The sequence below is a fragment of the Adiantum capillus-veneris genome, chromosome 20, assembly GCF_014529385.1.
Source record: "Adiantum capillus-veneris isolate H3 chromosome 20, ASM1452938v2, whole genome shotgun sequence".
In the NCBI taxonomy this organism is placed as follows: domain Eukaryota; kingdom Viridiplantae; phylum Streptophyta; class Polypodiopsida; order Polypodiales; family Pteridaceae; genus Adiantum; species Adiantum capillus-veneris.
The window spans coordinates 135,658,667-135,684,394 of record NC_140950.1 but is presented as its reverse complement, the minus strand read 5'-3'; the positions used below and the strand labels follow the sequence as shown (position 1 = coordinate 135,684,394).

Here is a 25,728-nt window from a genome sequence, read left to right as displayed (position 1 = left end):
ACGATGTTTGCTAGGTTTGGCATCTGATTTCAACGAAATTGTATGTTAACATATCGATGGATCAACTCCTTTGAGGTCTTTGTAGGACCATGCAAACACATCTTTATACTTCTTGAGAAGTTGTGTTAGTCATTCGTCTTCTTCAAGCTCTAAATCAGTTGCTATATAGACCGGCTGAGGCTTCTCACCTGGTTCAGTGAGGTCTATCCTTTTTGCATTTTCCGGCCCATCATAAGATTCCTGGTTTGTTCTTTCCCTGACTGGTGGTGTCTTATGATTTTTCTGTCCTGGATGATAAATTTCCGATAATGTGATGGCACATTCATGTTTCCTTTTTCTGACTCTCCCTTACCATCACTATCTCCCTCAGTAGTCCATACCTCCCGTAAAGACCGTTTTAGTTCTTGGTATTTCTTTTTACGCTCCAGTTTGGTCCACTCTTGGTCTTTCGTAGTTTCTTTTCTTTATTTTTGAGATTTTTGTGATTTTGTTTCGGTTTTATCTTTTCGTACTTGTCTTATTTTCTCTCGCGTTCCTTCCCTTCGAACTTTTGAGAATCTTCCTGATATTTGATCTTTTACACAATCCTCTGCTTTGACAAGCATTAGATAGTGAGTTTTATCTTTTATCATGGGCATCAGGTTCTCTCTCGCTTTATTTTCTGCTTGTTTTCTCCTATAGCGTTCCTGGCGTCTAGGGTGTTGATTGGCAAAATCATAAAACTTGATATTGTCTGTTTTCTCCCCACGCTCACTTGAGCTGTCTGAACACTCATTATCTGCATCGTTATTTACCTCCAAATGCTCAGAGGAGTTATAAAACTCTTCTTGTTCTGGTGGTTGTACCCTCTCATCTCCTCCTGGTATAAGGCTTACCATGTAATAGGGTAGCACATCATAGACATCCTTATCGCAAAATTTTGTTGTTGGACTATCTGTAATGGTACAGACATCCAATGTTGCTAGTATGTGTTCCTACTCCAGAGGTTCTAAGGCATCTTCAGGAAAAGGTTCCGAAATATAATCCTTGTCCTTAATTTCTCTTTCGAAGACGCATTCCTCTCTTTTTAAGCTCCCACAATGTGAAGCTCTGCACATCCATAGCTCTTTTTGTTGCCCTAACCATGCTGGGAGTTCCGACCCTGCTAATGTAGCTGAATCAAACTCTTCCACTGGTGTTTGGTTCACATCCTTGTAACTATGGTCTTTTAGGTGTATTTTGGTTGTTGTCTCACCATGTCTGAGGTATATGTGGTCGTAACCCCAGTCCTGGACCATCTTCAATTGTCTCATGAATGGTCTTCCCAAGATGATCTCGTAATTGTTCTTTTTGTCGAAATCGACTATTGCAAATGTATGCTCATACTCGATTCCGCATGAGGTGACAATCACTTTTTCTAAAAGTCCTAGAGGCTTCTCCATGAACCCATCTGCCAATTGCAATTTCATTCTAGTAGCTCTCAAAGCTGGTTTTCTCCATTTTTTCCAGATTTCCTTGGTGGCGATAGTGACTCCTGCTCCACTGTCAATGTTGGAATTAGGGTTGCAGAGAAACACACACAGCTTGGAGAAGACGAAGGAAGCTCAAGGCACACAATAGAGAGTGTGTTACTTAGTGTGCAATGGAAAGATAGATAGCCCTAGAGTGATGGGCGTATATACAATGCACGGGGGAAAAAACCTCCTAAAGAGGGAATAAATGCCCCGGCGGTCCTAGTGTGTTCACACACATCACTACCACATGTATATGGTAACAAATCCCCCCTGGAGTGATGCGGTGAACGAGAGCTGGCACATGAGTAAAGGGAAGTGCCATGCCCTGAGGACAGGATCAGTCCACAAAGGGGAGTAATCCCAAAGCTTTGCGGAAAGCTTCAAGCTTCTCACGAGACAATGCCTTTGTGAAAAGATCTGCAAGGTTGTCCTGTGTTGGCACATAAGCCAAGCTGATCTCTCCTGCTGAGAGCCTCTCCCTGACATAGTGGTAATGCACCTCAATGTGCTTTGTGCGAGCATGAAAAACTGGGTTCCTCGCAACTGCCAATGCGCTCTGACTGTCAGTGTAGATAGTGTTGGCAGTGTCCTGTCCAACACCCAAGTCAGCCATAAGGCGTCTGAGCCATACACACTCAACCATAGCTGTGAAGACTGCCCTGTACTCAGCCTCACAACTCGAAGTGGCCACAGTAGGTTTCTTCTTGCTCAACCATGATATACATGAACTGCCAAGCATGAAACAAAAACCACTTGTGGACACTCGCGTGTCAAAACAACCAGCCCAATCTGAGTCCGAAAAAGCATGTAAGTCTGGCGGCAATGATCCCCCCTTGGGATAAAACAAGCCAAGATGTAAAGTGCCACTAAGGTAGCGGAAAATCCTCTTGACAGCCTGCCAATGCTTAGACCCTGGGCTATGCATAAATCTGTTGACCTGCGAGACTGCAAACTGAATATCTGGCCTCATGTTGCATACATAAATGAGGCAGCCAACAGCAGTTTGTTAAAGAGTGACATCAGCAGGATCGCCAGCATCATGTAGACTCAACTTCAAAACTGTTTCCATGGGAGTGGCAATAGGTTTGCAATCCTCAAGTCCAAACTTACATAGTAATGTCTCTATGTAACTTTTCTGACACAAGGCAATACCACCATCACACTGCTTAAACTGTATACCCAAGTAATGATGCAACAGCCCCAAATATTTCATCTTGAAAGTAGCATTCAAATCAGCCTTAAATTCAGCAATATGTCTCTCATTTGGTCCAGTGATTAGCAAATCATCAACATAAAGAACCACAATGAGAAATACATCATCCTCACGCTTTACATACAATGTGCTTTTTGTTGGACTGTTACGAAAGCCTCGTTTAGCCAAATGAGTGTCAGCTTTCTCATACCAAGCACGAGGAGATTGCTTCAACCCATACAAAGCCTTCTTACATTTGCACACTTTGTCCTCTTGTCCTTTTATGACAAAACCGCGAGGCTACGTTACATAAACTTCCTCAAATATGTCACCATTCAAGAAAGCAGTAACAATGTCTGATTGATGTACATCCCAACCAAAATGAGCTGCCAATGCACATAGAAAACGCACAGTAGTCATACGACAAGTGGGAGCAAAAGTCTCTTCATAATCTATGCCTTTTTGTTGTGCATAACCCTTTGCAACAAGTCGAGCCTTATGGCGATCGATCTCATCATCCGGCTTGCGTTTCAACTTGTAAACCCACTTCGTACCAATGGCCTTTTTGCCAGGAGGCAAATCACATAAAGTCCATGTGTCATTCTCTATAAGTGCATCATATTCTGATTTCATGGCAGCAATCCAATTTTCTGAATTCTGTGCTTCATCAAAAGACAGAGGCTCCTCAACATCATGTAAACTAGACACAGCCAAAGCATAACAATCTGATGCATAAGATGCATGGCGAGAGCCTGAACGAGTACGACTAGATAAAGGTGCATCCAATTTACTGTCACGCAAAGTGTGCACCAGCCATTTTGGCATACCTCTAGCCTGCTCATTTTCAGCCCTTTCCTCATCAAGTACATCATGTACATCTGCATCAGTAATAGGCTGTTCTAAAACATTTTCAGAAACCCCCATAGGCTGTACATTTGCCTCATTGGAACTTACATTCGTATTTCCACCACTGAAAAGAGGCAACAAAGTGTCATAAATGTCCTGTGAGCTTACATTACTGTCTCTAGTACATGACAGCAAGGGTTGAACAGAGTCTTCCACAAACACTACATCCCGTGAAACCAGAATACGTTTTGTTTGCGGATGATACAACCTGTAACCTTTGCTTTCAGCACTATAACCAACAAAAATACATTTGACAGTCTTATCATCCAATTTTCTGCGCTGCACTTGTGGCACCAAAGCATATGCCAAACAGCCAAAAACACGCATGTGCTCAATAGAAGGTTTTCTATCATGCCATGCTTCATATGGAGTAATAGACTGCAAAGCTTTCGTAGGACACCTGTTAAGTACATAAGTGGCACACATGATGGCCTCAAGCCAAAAAGAATGCGGCAAAGCTTGACTTTTGACCATACATCGTGCCATTTCCGTTAGTGACCTGTTTTTCCTCTCAGCAACACCATTTTGCTGAGGTGTATAAGGCACTGTACATTGGTGTTTTATCCCACGACTAGCCAGAAATGCATTAAATTCATGAGACATATACTCCCCCCCTCGATCGGAATGGAGGGTGCCCATAGTACATTTTGAGACATTTTCAGCCATAGCCAAAAATTGTTTGAAGCACATAAAAACTTCGGACTTCGCTTTAAGCGGAAATACCCATGCATGCCTGGAGTAATCATCAATGAAAGTCACGAAGTACAGGTAATTGCCCAAGGACGGAGTTTGCATGGGCCCACAAACATCACTATGCACAAGCTGCAACCTGCATGTGGCCCTAACTGAACCATCCTTTGAAAACTTAGAACGTTGCATTTTACCCAGAATACAGCCTTCACAAACATGTTTGACAGGTGCTTCAAGAGGCGGCAAAGAAGCAACCATATCAGATTTCTGCAAACGCAGCAAACTGGCAAAATCAGATGACCAAAACGTGCATGCCAAAGTTTTGCATCTGAAATAGCCCTTGAATCTGCAACAGCATTTGCAAAATTTTGTCCACGCTTGTCATACAAAGTGAGCTTATACAGCCCACGGCACAAAAGCCTAGATGCAACAATTTCATCACCAAAATTGAGATCATGAACTGTACATCTGTCATCCACAAATTTGACTACAAGTCCAAGTCTAGCAAGTGCGGATACAGACAAGAGATTCTTCTTGATCCCAGGTACATAAAGTGCATCAACAAGTGTGAAGGAACTGCCATTAGCAGCAGTGAGCACAATCTTTCCAACTCCCTGAACTGGATAAGAGGCGTTGTTGGCACAAGTGATTGAATTCCCATGAGGGACAGACTCGAGAGAGGTAAACAATTCACGATGTGAGGTAATGTGCTTTGTAGCACCACTGTCGAAATACCACACATGTGAATCTGCAGCAACTGACAAGCATGCATCATGGACAGCAGGATTGTAAGTGCACTCTGCGCTAAAAGCCCATTCTGCATCAACATCAGCATCACAATCTCCTTTCACAGAAGACTCAACAATGGCTGCATTTGTAGTGGAACCAGCATTTGCACTGGAACCACCCTCTTTCTTCTTAGCCTCTTTGGCCTTCAACTTAGGACACGACTTGATCAAGTGATCATTGGCTTTACAATAATGGCAACGCATCTTCTTTTTGCCCTTATCACCAGAATTGCCAGACGAAGTGCTGCCAGCAGAAGCATTAGGAACAGAATTTTTGCCACTCACAGCAGAACCATAAGAAGTGGCTGCATTACTGCTACCACCCTTTCTTTGAGAAGCAATAAAAGCATGTTCAACTGCACGCTGCCTAGTCCTGTTTTTTCTAGAAAGTGACTCTTGCAACAGCAATGTGCATAATGCATCAAACTTGACAACTTCAAGATTTCCTTGGGTCATGAGTCTCCAAGTACTAGCAAAAGTCTGGTAGGAATCTGGTAAGGCATCAAGAACAGTCTGCACAAGGGAACTGTCCGAAATGACTTCACCTGCAGAAATGAGTTGCTCATTGATATCCTTGACACTAGCAAGGAAAGTGTCCATATCATCTTCCTCATGCATAATCTTCGACTCTAGCTCTTTACGCAGCAAAGCAATTTTAGCCTCATTGCGGCTTGCATAAAGACCTGCTAGAATATCCCAAGCCTGTTTTGCAGAACGGATGTGAGGAATAATGGTGCGCTTCACAGACAACGCAATCAATGCATGAGCCTGCGCATCCTTAACATCCCAACGAGCTTGTTCTGCCGTAGGCAAAACAACTCTAACAACTGCAATCCTTGCAGCAAGATCTGCAACATCCTCAACATCGCCTACATCTTCAGAACCAGGACGTACATCAATGCCCTGCACAATGTTCCAGACACCTTTTGACACAAGAACATGTTGCATCATATAAGCCCACATAGGGTAGTTGTCCCCATCCAACTTGTCCTCAGCAGCAAACATCTTGAACACATCTGTGTTGTTGTTGTCAGCCATGGTAAATGTTGCACCTGATGTGAAAACTGCCCGAAAATAGGAGAAATGGAGCGGGAACAACTTGTGCTATATAGCACAAACCGTAGAAGACTATAAGGCACCTGTTATGCAGAAAACGGCACTAACAAAAAAACTGCACAAAATGACGAAATAGCCTGTGCAGTACTGCCTGTAGTGGAAACGGAGGCTGAAATGAGCCCAAATCAAAATTCTGAGCAGACCAAGCTCCTCGAGCTTGCCCAAAATATTTGTCGACCTGCGAACATTCGCCAAAGCTCACTGAAATCGGAGAAAGTGAGCAGGCGTGTGCTGGAGCAGCTGGCGACTAAGCCCGGGAGGACGTGACCTGCTCTGATACCAATTATTGGAATTAGGGTTGCAGAGAAACACACACAACTTGGAGAAGACGAAGGAAGCTCAAGGCACACAATAGAGAGTGCGTTTCTTAGTGTGCAATGGAAAGATAGATAGCCCTAGAGTGATGGGCGTATATACAATGCACGGGGGAAAAAACCTCCTAAAGAGGGAAAAAATGCCCCGGCGGTCCTAGTGTGTTCACACACATCACTACCACATGTATATGGTAACAGTCAAGAATAGCTTTTGAAACTACTCCTTGGAATTCTACCGTGGTGTTTCCATCTTCTCCCTCGCAATACTCTCCAACCTTGTTTAATGGTACTGGCCTAGTGTTTAGTTGAGGCCTGTCCAATTCTCTGATCCCTTCCTGAAGCTTCGAGGTGGGGTATTTCACTCCAAATTTTTCTAGGCATTTGCCTACTGTGGTCCACATGTTTGGTCGTAACCTTAGGAGTTCAGCTAATGTGATTGTGCATGCACCACCGGGGTGGATAATAACTCAATCAACCCTTGTGAATCCATCACTTTGTTAGAAGAAAGTCTTTCATTTACCTTGTCCGCCAGTAGTGATCCTCCTGATCCTGCACTTTTGGGTTCTGCTATTTCCTTGGGTGCTATGGTTGTCGCAGTGTGTGAGCTTAGGCTAGCTAGATCCTCTAACCTCTCTAATCTATCTTTTGTGTGTTTTAACTCTTCGGATAGAGCTTTTTGCTCTCGTTCTTTCCTAGCTTTCATGCGCTCCTTTCTAGCTTTCCAAGTGCTTCTATGATTTTTCATTTCTGAACTTGGGGCATCGGTTTTTGGCTCTTCAATTATGGGTTTGTTCATCAATCTTTGAGCTTGGGCTCGTGTCACTGCCTGAATGGGTATTACTGTTTTGTTTTTTGACCCTCCACTGGAAGGCACTGGTTCCAGAATGTTCAAGGTAGTTTTTGCTCCTTTGCTCGGGTTCTTAGGGCAATTAGGAATCAAATGAGTAACTCCACACTCGATGCAGTATGCGTTGACTCTAATGATTTCATCATGAGGACAGTCTCTTAGCCAATGGTCTCCTCCACACTTGTAGTAGGGTCCTTTAGGCTGTTGAGGTGCTCCTTGAGCTCCTCTTTGTTGGTATGCATGTCTCCGCCCACCCATGCCTCCGTTGGCTATGAACAACAATGTTCGTTCATCCAAGCTATATCTTCCTTCTCCAGTTGCCTGAGCAGCTGTTGGAGGTCCTGTATTTCCTATCATAATATGCATGCATAGGCACCAAAGCCTTCTCTTCTGATTCGGTTATAGTTGGTGTGTATCTTATACCAACTGGGCGTAATCCTGGTAGGGGTAGTTGTTGTCCCAACACTGGTTATGGTCTTTCTACACCTACAGGTCCTGGTAGGTTGCTTGCTTGATACCTAGGCATCAGTGGAACTTGAGGAGATGCTACCTGAGCTTGGGGAGCATAAGGTCTCTCTCACACATATCCCTTGTTATAATAACATTCTTTCGTCCCATGGTTTATCCATTTTTGTTCAATAGCACACCACTTGGGCTCTTTAGCCTGGGGTTTCGCTTACAAGTTAATCTTTTTTAGCACTTCCTCTACAAGCTGCTCTTGGTTTACAGCTACTTCTCCTTTTGGTGTTGTCTTAGAAGACTTGCTTCCACTTTGTTGTGAGGATGAATCATCGTCAAGATCCTTGAACTCACCCTCTTTGTAGACTGCACAATTGTGTACAAGGTAAAGAGACTCCTTAGTTAACTCATTTAATGCCGTGCTCCTCTTCATATGTAAGTCCTTCTGGAGATTGTTAGGAAATAAGACGTAGCTAAATAGATAATTGAGTAGATTACTTAATGGAGAGAGACAGATTTATAAACACGAGATTATAGAGTAGAGAGAGAGAGAGAGTACACACGATATACGTGGTTCACCCAATGTGGGCTACGTCCACGGGAAAGCAGCCACTCAATGGCTTTAGTACTTCAGAACAAGAAGTAGTTTACAAAGGGATTATACCCTTATTGGAGCTCCCGCCTTGCTTCACTCTCACCACCTCACACTCACCTTGTTGCATCAACTTCACACTATGAAATGTGTGTAGAAATGGCCTCCTTTTATAGGCCAAAAGGGCTGCCCTCTCTTATGAGAGACAGCCATGTGTAGCCGCCCTTGTGCGAATAAGTCCAAATCGGACCCTCCAATCCGCCCATGTGTGGCCGCCCTTGAGAAGACAAGTCCGCTTTTGAATTCGGCCACCGGCCATTGACTTCCGACCACCGGCCACCGGCCATTGACTACCGGCCACCAGCCAACCGACCGGTTGTTTTCCGACCACTTTTCGGCTGCCGTCCGGCCATAATATTCCGGCGAAAAAGAATATTCCGACGAAAAAAAAGTCTCGGGGGCCTCCGCCCCTGAGGCCTTTAAAGTTGCCCCTGATTCTTGTCCGTGAAAATTTTGGTTTTCGGTGAGTGATTTTCCTTCACGCACGATGGCTTCTCCTCATAATGGGGGCCTTACAAATGTGCGCTTTTACCACAGAAAATTACAAGGGTAAATCAGGCTCCATACTTAACAATCTCCCACTTGGAGACTGATCTCCAAACCAAACCTGTGACTGCTTTCCATTCTGGCTTCTTATCCTTGAATGCCGATTGAAGATGAGCAAAAGCTCAACTTCTCCTTGTTGACCACCTTTGTAAACATATCTGCAGGATTTTCACTTGTATGCACCTTTCCTAGCTTTAGTTGTCCCTCTTCCAAAAGAGTGCGTATGAAGTGATATCTCACCTCAATGTGCTTTGTCCTTGAATGAAAGGCTGAGTTCTTCGCAAGATGGATAGCGCTTTGGCTATCACTGTACAAGACACAATTGCCTTGTTTGAATCCAAGCTCTTCTAAGAATCTGTGAAGCCACTGAATTTCTTTGCTTGCCTCCGTCATTGCTACATACTCTGCTTCCGTGGTAGAAAGTGAAACCACTTTCTATAGCTTTGAAGCCCAGCTTACTGCTGTGCCTCCAACCGTGAACACATAGCCAGTAGTGCTCCTTCGAGTATCTTTGTCACCTGCCATATCTGCATCAGCATACCCTTCTAGAAAAAAATTAGTTCCTCCTAAATACAAAGCATTTGTTGTTGTCCCTTTTAGATACCTAAGTATCCACTTCACAGCTTGCCAATGCTCTTTACCTGGGTTGTCCATGAACCTACTCACAACTCCCACTGCATGTGCAATGTCTGGCCTTGTCCAGACCATAGCATACATTAGAGAACCTACCGCTGCAACATATGGAACTTTAGACATATAGGCTATCTCCTCTTGTATCTTTGGACACATATCCTTCGTTAGTTTAAAATGACCAGCCAAAGGTGTAGAAACTGGTTTTGCATTTTGCATTGCAAACCTTTCTAGTACCTTCTTGATGTAATCTTCTTGAGATAGCTTTATTGTCTTCTTTGTCCTGTCCCTTGATATTTTCATACCAAGTATCCTCTTTGCAGCACCTAAATCTTTCATTGAAAAAGATTTGGACAGCTCCTCTTTTAGGTCTTTGATGTCCTGCATGTTAGCACTTGCAATCAACATGTCATCAACATACAACATTAGGATGATGAATTTCCCATCTCCCAAATTCTCCGTGTAGACGCAGTGATCCGAGTTGCATCTTGTGAATCCGTGATCCAACATCCATCGATCAAACTTCAAGTACCATTGTCTTGATGCTTGCTTTAAACCATACAAGCTCTTCTTTAATCTGCAAACCATTTTCTCCTTACCTTTTACTTCATACCCCTTTGGTTGAAGCATGTAGATTTCCTCGTCTAAGTCACCGTGAGGGAATGCCGTATTTACATCCATTTGCTCGAGATTTAGATCATGAGCAGCCACAAGGCTTAAGACAAGCCTAATTGAGTTCATTTTTACAACAGGAGAAAATATTTCATTGAAGTCAATACCTTTCTTTTGAGAAAAACCTTTTACCACAAGCCTAGACTTGTACCTTTTCTTCCCACCTTCTTCTTCCTTTAGCTTGTACACCCATTTTTTTTGAAGTGCCCGCCTTACCTTTAGGCAACTCAACCAACTCCCGTGTTTGGTTGCGATGTAGTGAGTCCATCTCCACTTGCATGCTCTTCGTCCATTCTTCTTTGGATTCATGTTGCATAGCTTCTTCATATGATTCCGGCTCTCCAGAATCTGAGATCAAGAGATGGTTGAAGGAAGGAACAAACCTTTCTGGAGGTCTACTTGCTCTTGTAGATCTTCGGGGAATAGGTTGAGGCTCCTCATTTGGTTGACGTTGTTGCACATTGTCACCGTTTGCAGTCCTTGAGTCTTCACCGTCCTCAAGCTCCATGTACTCATCACCTGTTTCTTTTGTTTGTTTTCTTTCCAAGTAATCTTTGTACATATTTTGTACGTTAAAAATTACATCCCTACTCCTTAAGATTTTACCATCTTCAGGATTCCATAGGTGATACCCAAAGTCTCCTTCTCCATAGCCAATGAAGAAACACTTTTTGGACTTTGCATCTAACTTTGATCTTAGGGTTCTATCTATGTGCATGAAAGCCTCACACCCAAACACTTTGAGAAATGCATAATTCACCGGTTTACCTGTCCATGCCTCTTTTGGAACTCCCCCATCCAATGCCGTTGAGGGTGATCGATTGATTAAGTACACAGACGTACTTACAGCTTCCGCCCAAAGCTCAAGCGGTAGGCCTGCATGTAGCCGCATGCTTCGTGCTCGTTCCATGATTGTCCTGTTCATCCTTTCCGAAATCCCATTTTGTTGAGGTGTCCTTGGGTTTGTCCTTTGCCTCCGAATGCCATTGCTAGCACAAAATCTTTCAAAATCTTGGCTGCAATATTCGCCTCCATTGTCGGATCTGAGGCATTTAACCTTGGTACCTGTTTCATTCTCCACAAAGGCTTTCCACCTTTGAAATATGGAAAATACATCGGATTTATTCTTCATGACATAAACCCATGTTTTTCTACTCGCATCGTCTATGAATGTTACATAGTACAATGAGCCACCAAGTGATGGTGTACTTGCAGGACCCCAAACATCAGAATGAACCAACTCAAGTTTTTTATTTTTTCTTTCATTTCCTGATTTTTGAAATTTTACCCTCTTTTGTTTACCATAAACACAATCTTCACAGAACTCTAAGTCCACTTCTTTCAAACCTGGTAGAAGCTTCTTTGTTTGAAGGATTTGCATTCCTTTGGCACTCATATGCCCATGTCGGTAGTGCCACACCGCACTGTCAACTTCTGTAGTTGCTGCACAAGCTGAAGGTTGCGTGCTAACAGTACACAAGTAAAGTGTACCGACTTTTTCACCCTTGGCAACCACCAAAGATCCCTTTGAGATCTTCCACCGTTTGTTTCCGAATGCAATGTTGTGACCTTCATCGTCCAATTGTCCTGTAGAGATCAAATTTTTGCGAAGAGAAGGAACATGCCTAACATCTTTAAGCTTCCATTCATTTCCGTTAGCAGTTTTGACACAAACTGTACCTTTGCCGACAATCTCACAAGCTTCATCATCTCCCAAGTATACATACCCAAAATTACCTTTGGTGTAGTCTTGGAAATGTTGCTTGTGTGGTGTCGTATGGAATGAAGCCCCGGAATCTACTATCCAGGAATTAGACACATTGTCTAATGAGAGAATTAGAGCATCTTGCTCTACTTTACCTGCCACATTGGCCTCCGATGTTGGCTTGTTGTCTTGAGACTCTGTCTCCTTCTTCTTCTTGAACCAGCAATCCTTCTTGACGTGGCCCTTCTTGCCGCAGTTCCAACATTCAAGAACTGACTTTGTGCGTGACTTGCTCCGCCTTGAGCGATCACGACCCTTTTGGTTTTTGAACCTCTCCTTAAGCCTTCCTCTTGTTTCCAGTGATAGTGCAGCACTTGATGATTCTCATGTGCTTCTCCTTCGCATTTCCTTGCTTAGGAGAACACCCACAACATCATCAAACTTAAGAGTATTTGTGCCAGAGATAGAATTACTTACAGCCATCACAAGGCTGTCCCAACTATCCGGTAGAGATGATAATATAAGGAGAGCTCGCACCTCGTCATTGAAATTGATTTTCACTGATCGAAGTTGACTTATGTTTGTGTTAAAGTCATTTAGGTGTTCTGCAACTGAACCATTCTCTGCCATCTTTAGATTGAACAAGCGCTTCATAAGAAATACCTTATTGGATGCCGATGGTTTCTCGTAGAAGTCGTCAAGTGACTTCATCAAGTCCTCCGTGGTCTTCATCTCCGAAACATTGAAGGCCATCGTTGGCGCCAAGCTTAACCGGATTGTTCCGAGTGCCTTTCGATCAAGGACAATCCATGCTTCATCTGCCATTGTTGCGGGCTTCTTCGCAAGACCGCCTAGTGGCAAATAGAGGTCCTTCTGGTAGAGATAGTTTTCAATCTGCATCTTCCAATGTTGGTAGTTTTTGCCGTTGAACTTCTCAATCTTGAGCTTCCCTTCCTCCGCCATAACTCCCACTCAATTCAAGGAATCCTTTCCTTGAGATAATTTAGCTACGAGCAAACCTTGCTCTGATACCAATTGTTAGGAAATAAGACGTAGCTAAATAGATAATTGAGTAGATTACTTAATGGAGAGAGACAGATTTATATACACGAGATTATAGAGTAGAGAGAGAGAGAGAGAGAGAGTACACACGCTATACGTGGTTCACCCAATGTGGGCTACGTCCACGGGAAAGCAGCCACTCAATGGCTTTAGTACTTCAAAACAAGAAGTAGTTTACAAAGGGATTATACCCTTAATGGAGCTCCCGCCTTGCTTCACTCTCACCACCTCACACTCACCTTGTTGCATCAACTTCACACTATGAAATGTGTGTAGAAATGGCCTCCTTTTATAGGCCAAAAGGGCTGCCCTCTCTTATGAGAGACAGCCATGTGTAGCCGCCCTTGTGCGAATAAGTCCAAATCGGACCCTCCAATCCGCCCATGTGTGGCCGCCCTTGAGAAGACAAGTCCGCTTTTGAATTCGGCCACCGGCCACCAGCCATTGACTTTCGACCACCGGCCACCGGCCATTGACTTCCGACCACCGGCCATCGGCCATTGACTACCGGCCACCGGCCAATCGACCGGTTGTTTTCCGACCACTTTCCGGCCGCCGGCCGGCCATAATATTCCGGCGAAAAAGAATATTCCGGCGAAAAAAAAGTCTCGAGGGCCTCCGCCCCTGAGGCCTTTAAAGTTGCCCCTGATTCTTGTCCGTGAAAATTTTGGTTTCCGGTGAGTGATTTTCCTTCACGCACGATGGCTTCTCCTCATAATGGGGGCCTTACAAATGTGCGCTTTTACCACAGAAAATTACAAGGGTAAATCAGGCTCCATACTTAACAGAGATCTGCATTTCTTAGTCGTTGGATAACTATAAGCATAAGTCTGGACTGAGTTGGCAGTTCTTCCATAGGACAGAGCTTAACATATCTTTTTAGTCGTAAGGCTGCCTTTCACACAGATTCTCCGTCCTTCTGTTTGAATTTATGGATTTGCGAGACGGTATTTTGAGTTATTCCCCTTTGTGAGAATTCATCGGTAAACTCGTCAAACACCTCCTCCATAGACTCAAAGTCTCTACGCTCCACACAAATCAAACCAAGTAGCAGTGTCATCCTCTAGGGTTAGTCCAAACCCTGCAAATTGGGTAGGGAAGTCTAACACCTCTTCTTCTCTAATTACACGCACAAAGGCTACTACATGATCTCTCGGATCCCTATTTCCCGTGTATTTCTTGTTTACCCATTTTTGCACTTGAGAAGGTCTAATTCTACGATGGTCTACAAATCTCATCATTGGATCTCCTCGTCCCAATCTATATATCTCCTCTCGTCTTTGGTAGTAGGCTGGTTCCTCTCCCAGTGGTGCTCTTAAGCCATAACTTCTAACAGTTCTTGCCAGAGATGGTTCATCTCTCCGAACTCGTTCTATGGGTGGTCTTCCAGGCTCTATTGACCCTTGAGTCTTTGGATTACTCTCTCCTTGATACCGTGAATAGAGTGGTGATTCTTGTAAATCCCTTAGCCCTCGTGCGGCTTGATAACCATCTCGATGTCGGTCTTGTTCCAATGTTACACTCTGTCAAAGCCATGCCTGCAATGATGGCTAAGTTGCTGGTTGGTTTTGGTTGTTGAATTTCTGTGGTCGGGTGGAATGTGAGGTCGTGTCATACTCCTCTGAAAAGGGATTTGTCGACCTGCTAGGGGTGTAGGTGGCTCTTGGCACTTCATCGGGGGCATATGTTGATGCTCCTGGAACTGTTGCCTTTTCTACCTCCTCTGGGAGAATACTTGGTATTCTCGCCCGTACCTATCAACAAAAACGATATCCTTCCCCATAGCAATTTCATAAGAGAATAAGTAAAGAACCTTGTCTTTGCTTAACTCGTTTGGGTATGGTTCTTTGCAGCGAAAGTAAGAGACTATTCCCTCGCTGTCATCCTTGTAAATTCCCACATTCTCATTATAAGTTAAACCCTGGTTGTTTTCTTATCATACATAAAAATCGCTCCAGGTCGATCAATGTTTGGAGGTGGTTCTTGAGTTTCTGAAACCATTTTCCCTGTCGTCACGTTATCTCCATATCTGTTGTAATCCTCAAGGTTACTGACTATCAGATAGTGGTTCCCCTTTTCGTCTTGGAATCTATCGCCATCATCATAGACTCGAATTATCTCCAGTCTCTGAGCCGATTGTTCTTTAATACAAATACACTTGCATCCTCGATAGTCAAAATAAACTAGGGCTCCCCTCGAGTTTGTTCCTTCTAAGAAGATTACAGTGAACTTGGAATCATTCATAGGATTTAGGGAGGTGCTTCCTCATGGCATTCGTCCGTCATAGGTGAAACATCCTGGCTGTTGACTACCCATCATGAAGAAAGATTTGTCTGATGAAGTGTCAGTATCACTACCCTCCTCAATAATCGGTGCTAGTGGATCTAGGCTTGCCTGAGTTACACTCTCCTCGGTGGACACTAAGCTACCTTGGTCACCTACCACCTTTTGGTCTCTAAAAATGTATCTTCCTGATCTTAAATTCATCAAACTTATCAATGCAATTTATCACAAATCCAACCACTTACTTGGAAAAGGATCAATCTCCGCACAACTTCTTGCTTTGCTGCTGAATATACCTGTACACAAGCGTTTATTTCGGCAATCAAATCAAAGCATTTAACTGCTAGAGGTGATTTTAGTAATGATTGGTATAACTGGAGAGTTAACCTCAACCACTACTGTATTTTATACACTGCTGATGTTCTGGATTAGGTTTGCTAATCTGGAACTGAACTTCCCTCGAATGTTGGCCAATTTACCTGTAAACTCTTAATTGTGTCTTTTCTCCGTTAAAAGGTCAAACAAGGTCCAAATTCACTTCTGAAAGAATTTCTGGAACCCTTAAGCCAAATGGAATCTCACTGTATAAGCTCAGTCAAATTTTCTCTTCACTAGACCCCAGTAGGCATCCTATGCATAGGATGTCTCCTGCTCTGTTTTGCCTGGATTCTTGCACTATGGATTCCCCTTGATGTGCTGAGTCCACAATTGTTTTTACTTTTTGATTTGGACACCTATAAGCTGGTCAATGGATCAGAAATATGTTCCAACAGCCTGCTGCTGGTCTGATCAGTCTAATAAACTCCAATTTGGACCAAAATTGACTAGGAGGCTTGCCTTAGGCTATACAACACCTTGCTCTGCCCACAGTCAGTATCTGGCTTTAATTTCTTACTTTAGACATTCTACACATAGCATGTATTTTTGCTCAGAATAGCTTCAAATGCAAAGCACAGACTCTCCTTGAGATGCTGATCACTTTGGTATGCTCAAAATTAGGTTTGGGATGCAAAATCACACAGATGACATCCTACGCGTAGGATGTCTTCTTGGTCTGTTTGACCCCAGACTTGACCTCCCCTTGATGTCAGCAACCCAGTGGTATGCTTAGATTTTGGTTTGAATTTCAAAAGTCCCCAATTTTAGCCGTTCTAGCATTTTTCAGTCAAAAGTGATAAAGTCTGCTTAGAACCCAATTTTTCTCACCCAAATGAGATGAAACCTCTCTCAGTCACTCAATATACCATGCAGATTATGCTCATGCAGTCATCCCATGGTTTTGGTCTTAAGCCTTGGCACAATTTAGGTAGGATGTCTGGCAATTTCAGTCTATCCGGCCTTATCCTGTCAAGATATGGTCAAATTTCCACTTTTCAAGTGAAAATAGGGTAAAACCTACCTTCTGAACACACTAGTCAACTCAAAATTCCAAAATTCCCACCATATTAGCCTGTAGACATCCTACGCGTAGGATGTCTCCTGGCTTAAAATTAAAATTTTTCCTGACAGAAATGCTCCTGATACTCTGCTACTCTCTCAGAAACACTCACAGTAACTTTTGGACTTCACTTCAGCTTTCAAACACACTTTTGCATCTTTTATAACCTTGTGATGAATCTAACTGGTCGCTTCCTGGCCTCTCCGGACTCTCAAGCTCTCCTCTCACCACTTCTACCACTCCAACTCCTATTCTCTACTCAACTAATACCTAAATCTACCTAAGTCGAAGGATCTAGGCCAAACACACGCTCTCTAGACTCCCTCTAAAACCTAGAGAGTCCTCCACCCTCTGATCCTATATAAATGTAAAACGAGACTCTTGTGGCAAGCCAAAGAATCCCTATCCTCAAGGACTAGTCTCGGTCACCTACCTAGGGTTTTTGTTCTCGGCAGCGGCGCCAATGTTGGACTGATACGCCGCGACGGACGTCAGCACAGCGAGAACTCACCTAACAAGATTTGTCAGCCAAGGAAGAAGCTCAACCTGCAGGCGCGTGGAAGCAAGCATAGGGTGTCAACCTACACTCAACTGACTCTTAACTAATTCCTACAGAGGTTTCTACCCAATGTCTAAGCTACAGCCTTCAAGAGTGCATAAGAGGAAACTTTCTACAACGCTTTCTAGAGCCGAATACCCATCAAATAATCTCGAAACACCATAGAACTTGAAGGAGACCCTACTAACACCAATAGGTCGCTCTCCCTAACATCTAAGAACCAAAACCCCAACCCAAAACACCTAGTGCAAAATCAGGTAGGATGTCTGGCCAAAATTTGCAGGTCTTCGTTTTCGAAATCTAAAGTACCTAATGTGTAGCTCTACTTAATGCGAACGCGTGGATATGCTGCAATGCAAAATCACACAATGTATGCTGACCGAATTACCAGATGAAGCTCGTAGATGGAGCTCGCAAAACCGGATTGTACGCACATAATGTAGGTATCGGCACGTAGCTCTTATCGGGGGCAACACGCTGCACTTCTCGCACTCAATTCCGACCACCGGTGCACACATAGCATCAAGATGAAGCTCTCACTCTCTCTTGTACACAGTACGCTCACTCACAAACTTCAAACTTTTTAAAAATGACAAAAGGTTTTTCATTAAGGTCCAAAAGTGGTATAAATACCTTACAATTCTCAAACCCTAATGTTCCAATTTAACCATCTACTCACTCTAAATGTCAAAACTAGGATACAATCTGGAACTTCTGTAAGCCCCAATATTTACAAGGTGAAATGTCGGGTTTTCTCAATAAATGAATAATTACAAAAAATAGGCTAGAGTAAATTTATTTTAATTCATTTAAAACACTTGATAAAAGAACCCATAGAAATTAAGCTCTCTAGAAGACTATTGGACAATCTCCCAAGGGGTCCAATGAGCATTCAACAACCCAATGGCTTGCATGATTCCTATTGGCCAGAAGACTAAGAGGTCCAATGAGAGTTTAATTGAATTATTTAAATACCTAAACCTCTCACAAAAGGCGAAAGGGGGACACATGTCACATGGCTATCACTTATGCTTCTTAATTATCATTGGTTAAGCTTTGCATGGGCCAATAGGATGCCAGCATGAGTAATTAGCAAGAGGGGTCGACCAAGAGAGAGAGGGGGCTGATTTTTGCAAGGCATTATCACACACATACTCACACAATCTCATGTGCAAAGTAAAGAAGACTGTCTCCTTCTCAAGCTTTAATGGAAAGCTCATTATCTACTCCAAGCTTGTGACAAGGGAGGCCTAAACCAACAACTCTTGGCTTTGTGATGCAAATCCAACCAAGAGCCAAGCTCCAATGCATCCTCATCTCCTCTACCATACTAATTACTAAGCTATGCTAAGCTATTAAGAGTGATTATGTGAGGAGACATACTTCTTTTTCGTAAGAATACTCCTTCTTCCTCTCAATCTACTCTCATACCCTGCTAGCTCTCACCATCTTCGAAGGTGTGTGAGGTCTTGGGTCTGAAACCGTGAGGGAATTGATGTTGTGTTTTCAAGTGTAAGCGTGGTGCTTGAAGCTTCCATCTTCATTGCATCAGCATGTTATTGAAGGAACACAAAGTATTGTATTGTAAAATGTCTCCCTTGATGGGGGAAACCTATAATTCAAAGCCTTTTGGAGGGGGGACTGGCTCCATGAAAATCCAGTCCTCAACTGTTGTGAATAGCTTAATTTCTCTCTCTGTTTGAAGTAGTATTCATTCCTATCTAACTAGGTGTTATGCTTTTGTTGCTCTCTTCATCCAAGCACTCTTGCTATGTTCATTAGGAATCTATTCTTAATGAAATTCTCACTACGTCTATGTTATTTTTCGCTACACACAAGTTACTAGACCATTAAATGTTACATCTTACAACCTTTGTGTAAAGAACAACCACTTGTACTTGTGCATAGGCAGCCACATCTTGTGCTTATGTGTCAAAAGACTGTCTATTTGTATAAGCCTATATAGAGGCACATTCTGGTAAATGAATATAACCCTTTATCATTTGCAATATACCATATTGTATTATGCAATAGTCTCTCTCTAGCAAGCTCTACACTAACCTCTCAAAGCATGCTTATGCCAGAATGACACACTAACACATGCACCTTAACCCTACACCATGTGCCTCCCATGTGTATCTTTTTACTTTCTAATTATTTATTTATTTTTTAATGATAAATTACTTTACATACTTAAGTTAAACTTTACAGTCTTTAAATAACTTTACATTAGAACAGAAAAATCTACAATCTGTAAATAAACCCTGCAACTAGTTAGTGTTTCATATAGCTAAACATGTAAGAATTTTGTACCATAAATTTTAAATTCTAGGTTTTCTTAGCCTAAGATTCATAATTTGAACTCGAATATTTTAAATAATGAGCGATGGTTGAAAAATTCAAATGCGTAATAGTACTAGTATGAAATTTAATAGTAGAAACCTTACAGGAGAATACATGAGAGAGAGAGAGAGAGAGAGAGAGAGAGAGAGAGAGAGAGAGAGACAGTTGAACCAACCAACCTTGGCAATGTATTGATGCTTATAAAATATGGGCTAGATGCTTAGAAACCTTACAGGAGAATACATGAGAGAGAGAGAGATACAGTTGAACCAACCAACCTTGGCAATGTATTGATGCTTATAAAATATGGGCTAGGTGTACTTATATAATCACCTTAGAAAATTTCCCGACCTAGAGTTTGAAAATAAGTAAAATAAATACCTAAAGCAAAAATAAATATTGGGATCACATTGAGCAATTCACTTAAAATGCCTAAACTTTAACACGCTCTTTGTAGCTCATTGTGGACATAAATAGTACCAAGTCGATGAGGAAGCTACCATGGAAAACCTAGAAGCGGTTGACTATTGGATACACATCGGTTATGCAACCTCCAACTTTTTACTTTAAAAGAATGTCATCTTGAGCATTTGTTGCTTTATAGAAAATTGAATTGTAGAACACACAACGTCCAAGAATCCACAGTCGTGAACTGTGAGCACATCACGTCCAAACCTTTTAGATGATGAACTTTGAAACACATCCTTTCCATAATCCGGTCAACAATAATGGATCGGTGCACTCATCCACAGTGTTTCAAATACATCTGATTAGTTCCCTGCCAGATGCATGTGCCTTGAATTCCAACCCATGGGTTCAAACACCGATAACTTGAACTCCAACACAAGGGTCCAAATTGTTTGTAGGGAGCTTCATTTTTCCCCTCTCTGCCGCTCACAAGCCTCTCTCTAGCTAAAGCTAGTTGCAAAAATTGCCAACTGACTAGAAATTTGGCATTGTGTGGCAACTATGGCAACCGCCACATGTGCCATGCCGACCCCCTCTGTCATTTCTTTATCACCGTTATCACTGTCTAGCTTGCCTTTGCCTTTATCCTCCTATGAGTTCCTCCTTTTGTCTTTGTCTTCAAACTCCCAAGCCAAACAAATTGTCTTGAGGACTAGTTTTGCCATCCTTGTCAAGCTTGCCCTTGCCTTTGTCCTCTAGAAAACTCATACGTTTTCTTTTGACAGCTTCCTTGAGAACATCGATGGAACTTAGGCCGCTAACTAGGTACTGGTTAAATCTCTTTCCATAGCCGATTGTTGGTATTGGCCATTTGAGTCCTTGGTGGTTGAGCAAGGGTGGGCCATCTTGTAAGTACAAGATTTGAAAACTTTTTTCTTCCTTTCGTACTCCAAATGGCCTCAAAATTTTTCCAAGCCACACCCAAAAAAAAAAAAAGTTTCTCTCGCAAGCCACCTTCTCACTTCCCTAAGCCACACAAAAAGAACCTCCTCCAATGCCCCTCTCTTGGGCTATTAACCCCCAAAGCAAGGCTGCCTCTAGCATTTTAAAACATTGCAGCAAACCAATGGTGGAACCCGTGAGGAGGAAGGGAGGGGGTGGCATTTTAAAAGGATGTCAACAAGGGAATAGAGGGGAGACACAGCGTCTTGGGATACTGCCTGTCGAAAGGAGGGAGACGCAGTTGTCGACGCCGCCAAGTCCCTGTGCTGAGGGTGTTTCAAAACGCACTAACATCGGGCAATGTGGGGAGAAGTGTTGTCGACAAGTGCCCATTGCAGGGGCGTTTCTAAACATAAGCTACTAGTGCAACGACGACGGTGCCCCTCGCTATGTCTTCCTTTGCATGAACATTTAAAAACGCTCTTTTTTGCAACGTTTTAAAATGACATGCTTTAGTTATACAAAACGAAATCACCGACACTAGATTCCAATAGCGTTTCTTGCAACCACCTTCTTTTCTTCGCCTTCGTGCTTCTCCTTCGTTGCGATCAATGAGCACTTAGCTTTGATACCATGTCAAAGTCAACGATGTGGAAGCATAGAGAATACACAACTTGTTTGTGGGCCTATGCAAACTCCGTCCTTAGGCAATTACCTGTACTTCGTGACTTTCATTGATGATTACTCCAGACATGCATGGGTATATCCTTTTAAAGCTAAGTCCGAAGTGTTCTTGTGCTTCAAGAAATTTTTGGCTATGGCTGAAAATGTCTCTAAATGTACGAAGGACACCCGCCGTTCAGATCGAGGGGAGGAGTATATGTCTCATGAGTTTAATGCATTTCTAGCTAGTCTTGGGATAAATTACCAGTGTACAATGTCATATACACCTCAGTAAAATGGTGTTACTGAAAGGAAAAACACGTCGCTTACAGAGATGGCACGATGTATAGTCAAGAGTCAAGCTTTGCCACATTCGTTTTGGCTTGAGACCATCATGTTATGTACTAAACAGGTTTTTTACAAAAGCTTTGCAATCTATGACTCCTTATGAAGCATAGCATCAGTGTTCGAGAAAATGTGTCTCAGCATAATATCGTGCCGTTTTCAATTTCAAAAATAACGGTTGAGAGCAAGGGGAAAAGAAGAAATTCCGCCCCAAAACAGAAAAAAATAGTGCAAAAACCCGAAAAAATGACCTAATTTTCTAAAATTTCCTCTTGATGAAAACAAGAAAAAGAAAAGGAATTTTGTATGTTTGGTATAATGATTTCTGTCGAATACTGCATGGCATCATAGGAAGCTATCTATTGGTCACATGCACGTTGTTGGTTGTTTAGCTTATGCTTTGGCGCCACAAATGCAGGTTGTAGGAAAGCAAAGGTTATAGGTTATACAAAATTGCCTTTTCCACGAGACACTTTCCTGCCTACTGAACGCCTTAGTCATGACGCGTACAAGGGAAGTTCACTTTTCTGCCTACTGATGTAATAGGGAGAGCGAAAGAGCATGGCTCTCCCTCTGCTGAATGCCCTTAGGCCTCCTGATCTTAGCATAAGCGATCCCAAGAGATGAACAACTTGCATGACCAAACTACATGCACCTCTTTCCTCGCAGTGATGCTGCAAGAAGACCATGGGTCATACGCACTTTTAGCCAGCAGGTGGAACCTCCCGTGGTGCTCACAGATCTCAAAAATACGGGTGCCTTTGTATGCGGCAATTGGATTTCTTCGACTGCCAAGTTGGTTGATGGTGGCAACCTTGAACAGGCTTTGGATTACTTCAATGAACCACAAGGGCATCCCTCTAACGTTTATATTGACAGGCATACTCTTTTGGGGGTTCTGAAAGCTTGTGGGAAGCAGAAGTATATTGCATGTGGCCAACGATCACATGGTGTGCTTATCAAATATGGTCATGCAATTGATTGTCTTACTGGGAGGGCACTGGTGTACATGTATGGAAAATGTGGTTTGCTCATGGAGGCACAATACGTTTTGGATAAGGTCCCCAGTCGGAATGTTAGTTTGTGGACCTGTCTTATTGGAGCGTATGCTGATCACGGGCATGCAAGAAAAGCTTTAGATTGCATGAAACGAATGAAACTAGACGGCCTGTTACCTAATTCTGTATCATTCATCTGCATCTTGAAGGCTTGTGGTGATATTCGAGCATCACATGAATGCCTCAGGATTCATTGTGAGATTGTCAAGCTGGGATTTGAAGAGGACGTATTTGTTGGAAGTGCTTTGGTGGATGCGTACTCAAAATCTTTTTATCTCTTAGAAGCACAAAAGGTGGTTGATGTATTGCCCTATATAGACAGTGTTATTTTGACCCCGCTATTGGTAAGCTATGGGGAACGTGGATTGTCTGAGAAAGCATTCAACTGCTGGAAGAGGATTCTCAAGGAGGAAATATATCTTGATGTTGTCACATTAAAATGCAGCGTAAAAGCATGTGGCTCTACACGGAGCCTTGAATGGGGCAGAGAAGTACACATCGAAATTGTGAAAAGGGGTCTGGAGATAAATCTTGCCGTTTGCAATACTTTGGTGGACATGTATGCCAAATGTGGGTCACTCACAGAAGCAGAGGTACTATTTCATGGACTACCAGTTAAAGACGTGGTATCATGGAATATCCTTCTTCATGGTTATTGTGAACATGATCTTGGGTACAAAGTATATAACTGTTTGGAACAAATGCGTCGTTTGGGAGTGCCCCCAACCACAGTCACTTTTGTGTGTTGCTTGACCACTTGTGAAACCCTCAAAGTGGGCCAGGAAATGCACCTAGAAGTTAACAAATTGGGGATTGAAAGTAACAAGTACGTTGTAAGTGCTTTGGTGGACATGTATGTCAAGTTTGGGTTGTTTACAGAAGCCCTGAAAGGTTTGGATGAGTTAACAGATCGAAACATCGTCTCATGGACCGCACTTATTGGTGGATATGCAGAACACAGCCTTGGAGAGGAAGCTATGCATTTCTTCAGTAAGATGATCTCTAAGGGTATTCCTGTCGATGTAGTCACATTTTATTGCAGCTTGAAAGTTTGCGGGGACAAAAGTGCTTTATCTAGAGGCCAAGAACTACATGCTTTTATAGTGTCTGAAGGCTTTGAAAGAGATCCTTATATTGGCAGCATGTTGGTGGAAATGTATGCTACATGTGGGTTTCTCCGAGATGCAGAAGAAGTGTTTTACAGACTACTTGCTCCAACCGTTGCTTCATGGACTTCTTTGATTGTGGGCTATGCAAAGAATGGCCTCACTGTGGAAGCACTAAATTCTGCTGACACGATGCAACTACAAGGTTTGCCCATGAATGCCATCTCATATGCTTGCAGCTTACGTGTGTGTGCCAATGCAGGTGTTTTAAATCAGGGCCTGAAGTTATATACAAGACTAGTTAGAGAGGGATTTGAAAGAGACTGCTTAATCGGGAAGGCGCTCGTGGATTTTTATGCAAAATGCGGCTTATTATTAGAAGCTCAAAATGTCTTTGACAAGCTTCCAAGTATCAGCAGCGTTTTATGGACTGTGTTAATGACAGGTCACGCATGCAGAGGAGAGAACCTACAGATTTTTGAGCTGTTTCGCAGAACGGAGGAACAAGGCATTGAGGCAGACAAAGTTACATTTTTAAGCCTTCTTACAGCTTGCAGTCATGCTGGTCTTGTGGATGAGGGCCTATACTACTTTGCTTATATGTACAGAGGTTATGGCATTGCTCCTAGTATGGATCACCTCAATTGTATAGTTGATGTTTACAGTCGAGCGGGGCAGTTTGAGAGACTCTCATTCCTCTTAGAAAAGATGCCTTTCCAACCTGATCTTTCCACATGGCATATTATTTTGTGCATGTGTCGGAAGTGGGGTGACGTAGTGCTTGGTAGACATGCTTTTGAAAGTGCCTTGTTGCTGGGGGAGAATCCACATTTAGCGTCGCTGTTGATGTTCAGCATTTGCATGGAGGCTGATTTGAGAGGTTATGTGTAGCTGTAATTAATTTTAGAGTATAGGAGATTGTCGACAAAGAATCTGTATTGAGTAGGAGTTTTGCGATGGAGAGGCTAATTCCGTGGAAACACCATTTACCTTCTTGACGATGAAAATGGACCGTGCATGTGACAGGAGAGATTTCCTACCAATTGCTTCATTATCCTTAAATACACTCAAATCACCCTCCTTAAAAGAGACACCTTGATGATGCTTGTTATACGTGCACATCTAACCCTATGTGCATGTGGACAAGCTAACTCATTCTAGGGTTTAGGACAACTTAAGAAAGTGTTCTGGCACCTTTTTGAGCCTGCACCCAAGACGTGTATGTCTAGTCACTTTACATTAGTTGCATATCCTTTGATTGCACATGTGAGAGAGAGAGAAATGCACCCATGCGGTCCCAACTAACCCTCAAGGGTCCCTGTTTAGATTGATGTTGTATTTGCTCTAGATTGCATAAATGTAATGTACATCACTGCAATACTGCAATGCAAGGCTCAACTTCATGCGAATGGATGATGTAGTTGTGGTAATTCCTTGGAATGAAGCGATTTCATACATCATCTTGATCCAGCTCAATGTGGGTTGCGGATGCCACCGACGGGTTTTTATGG

General features: G+C 42.8%; 1 protein-coding gene across 1 annotated transcript; it reads left to right on the top strand.

Annotated features, from left to right (window-relative positions):
• Window positions 1–22,450: 22,450 nt before the first annotated feature.
• Window positions 22,451–25,260, top strand: LOC147433291 (pentatricopeptide repeat-containing protein At4g39530-like). Its single transcript, XM_086492902.1, has one exon. The coding sequence runs from the start codon at window positions 22,703–22,705 to the stop codon at window positions 25,106–25,108; it is 2,406 nt and encodes an 801-aa protein (XP_086349028.1). The 5' UTR covers window positions 22,451–22,702; the 3' UTR covers window positions 25,109–25,260.
• The last annotated feature ends 468 nt before the right edge of the window (window positions 25,261–25,728 follow it).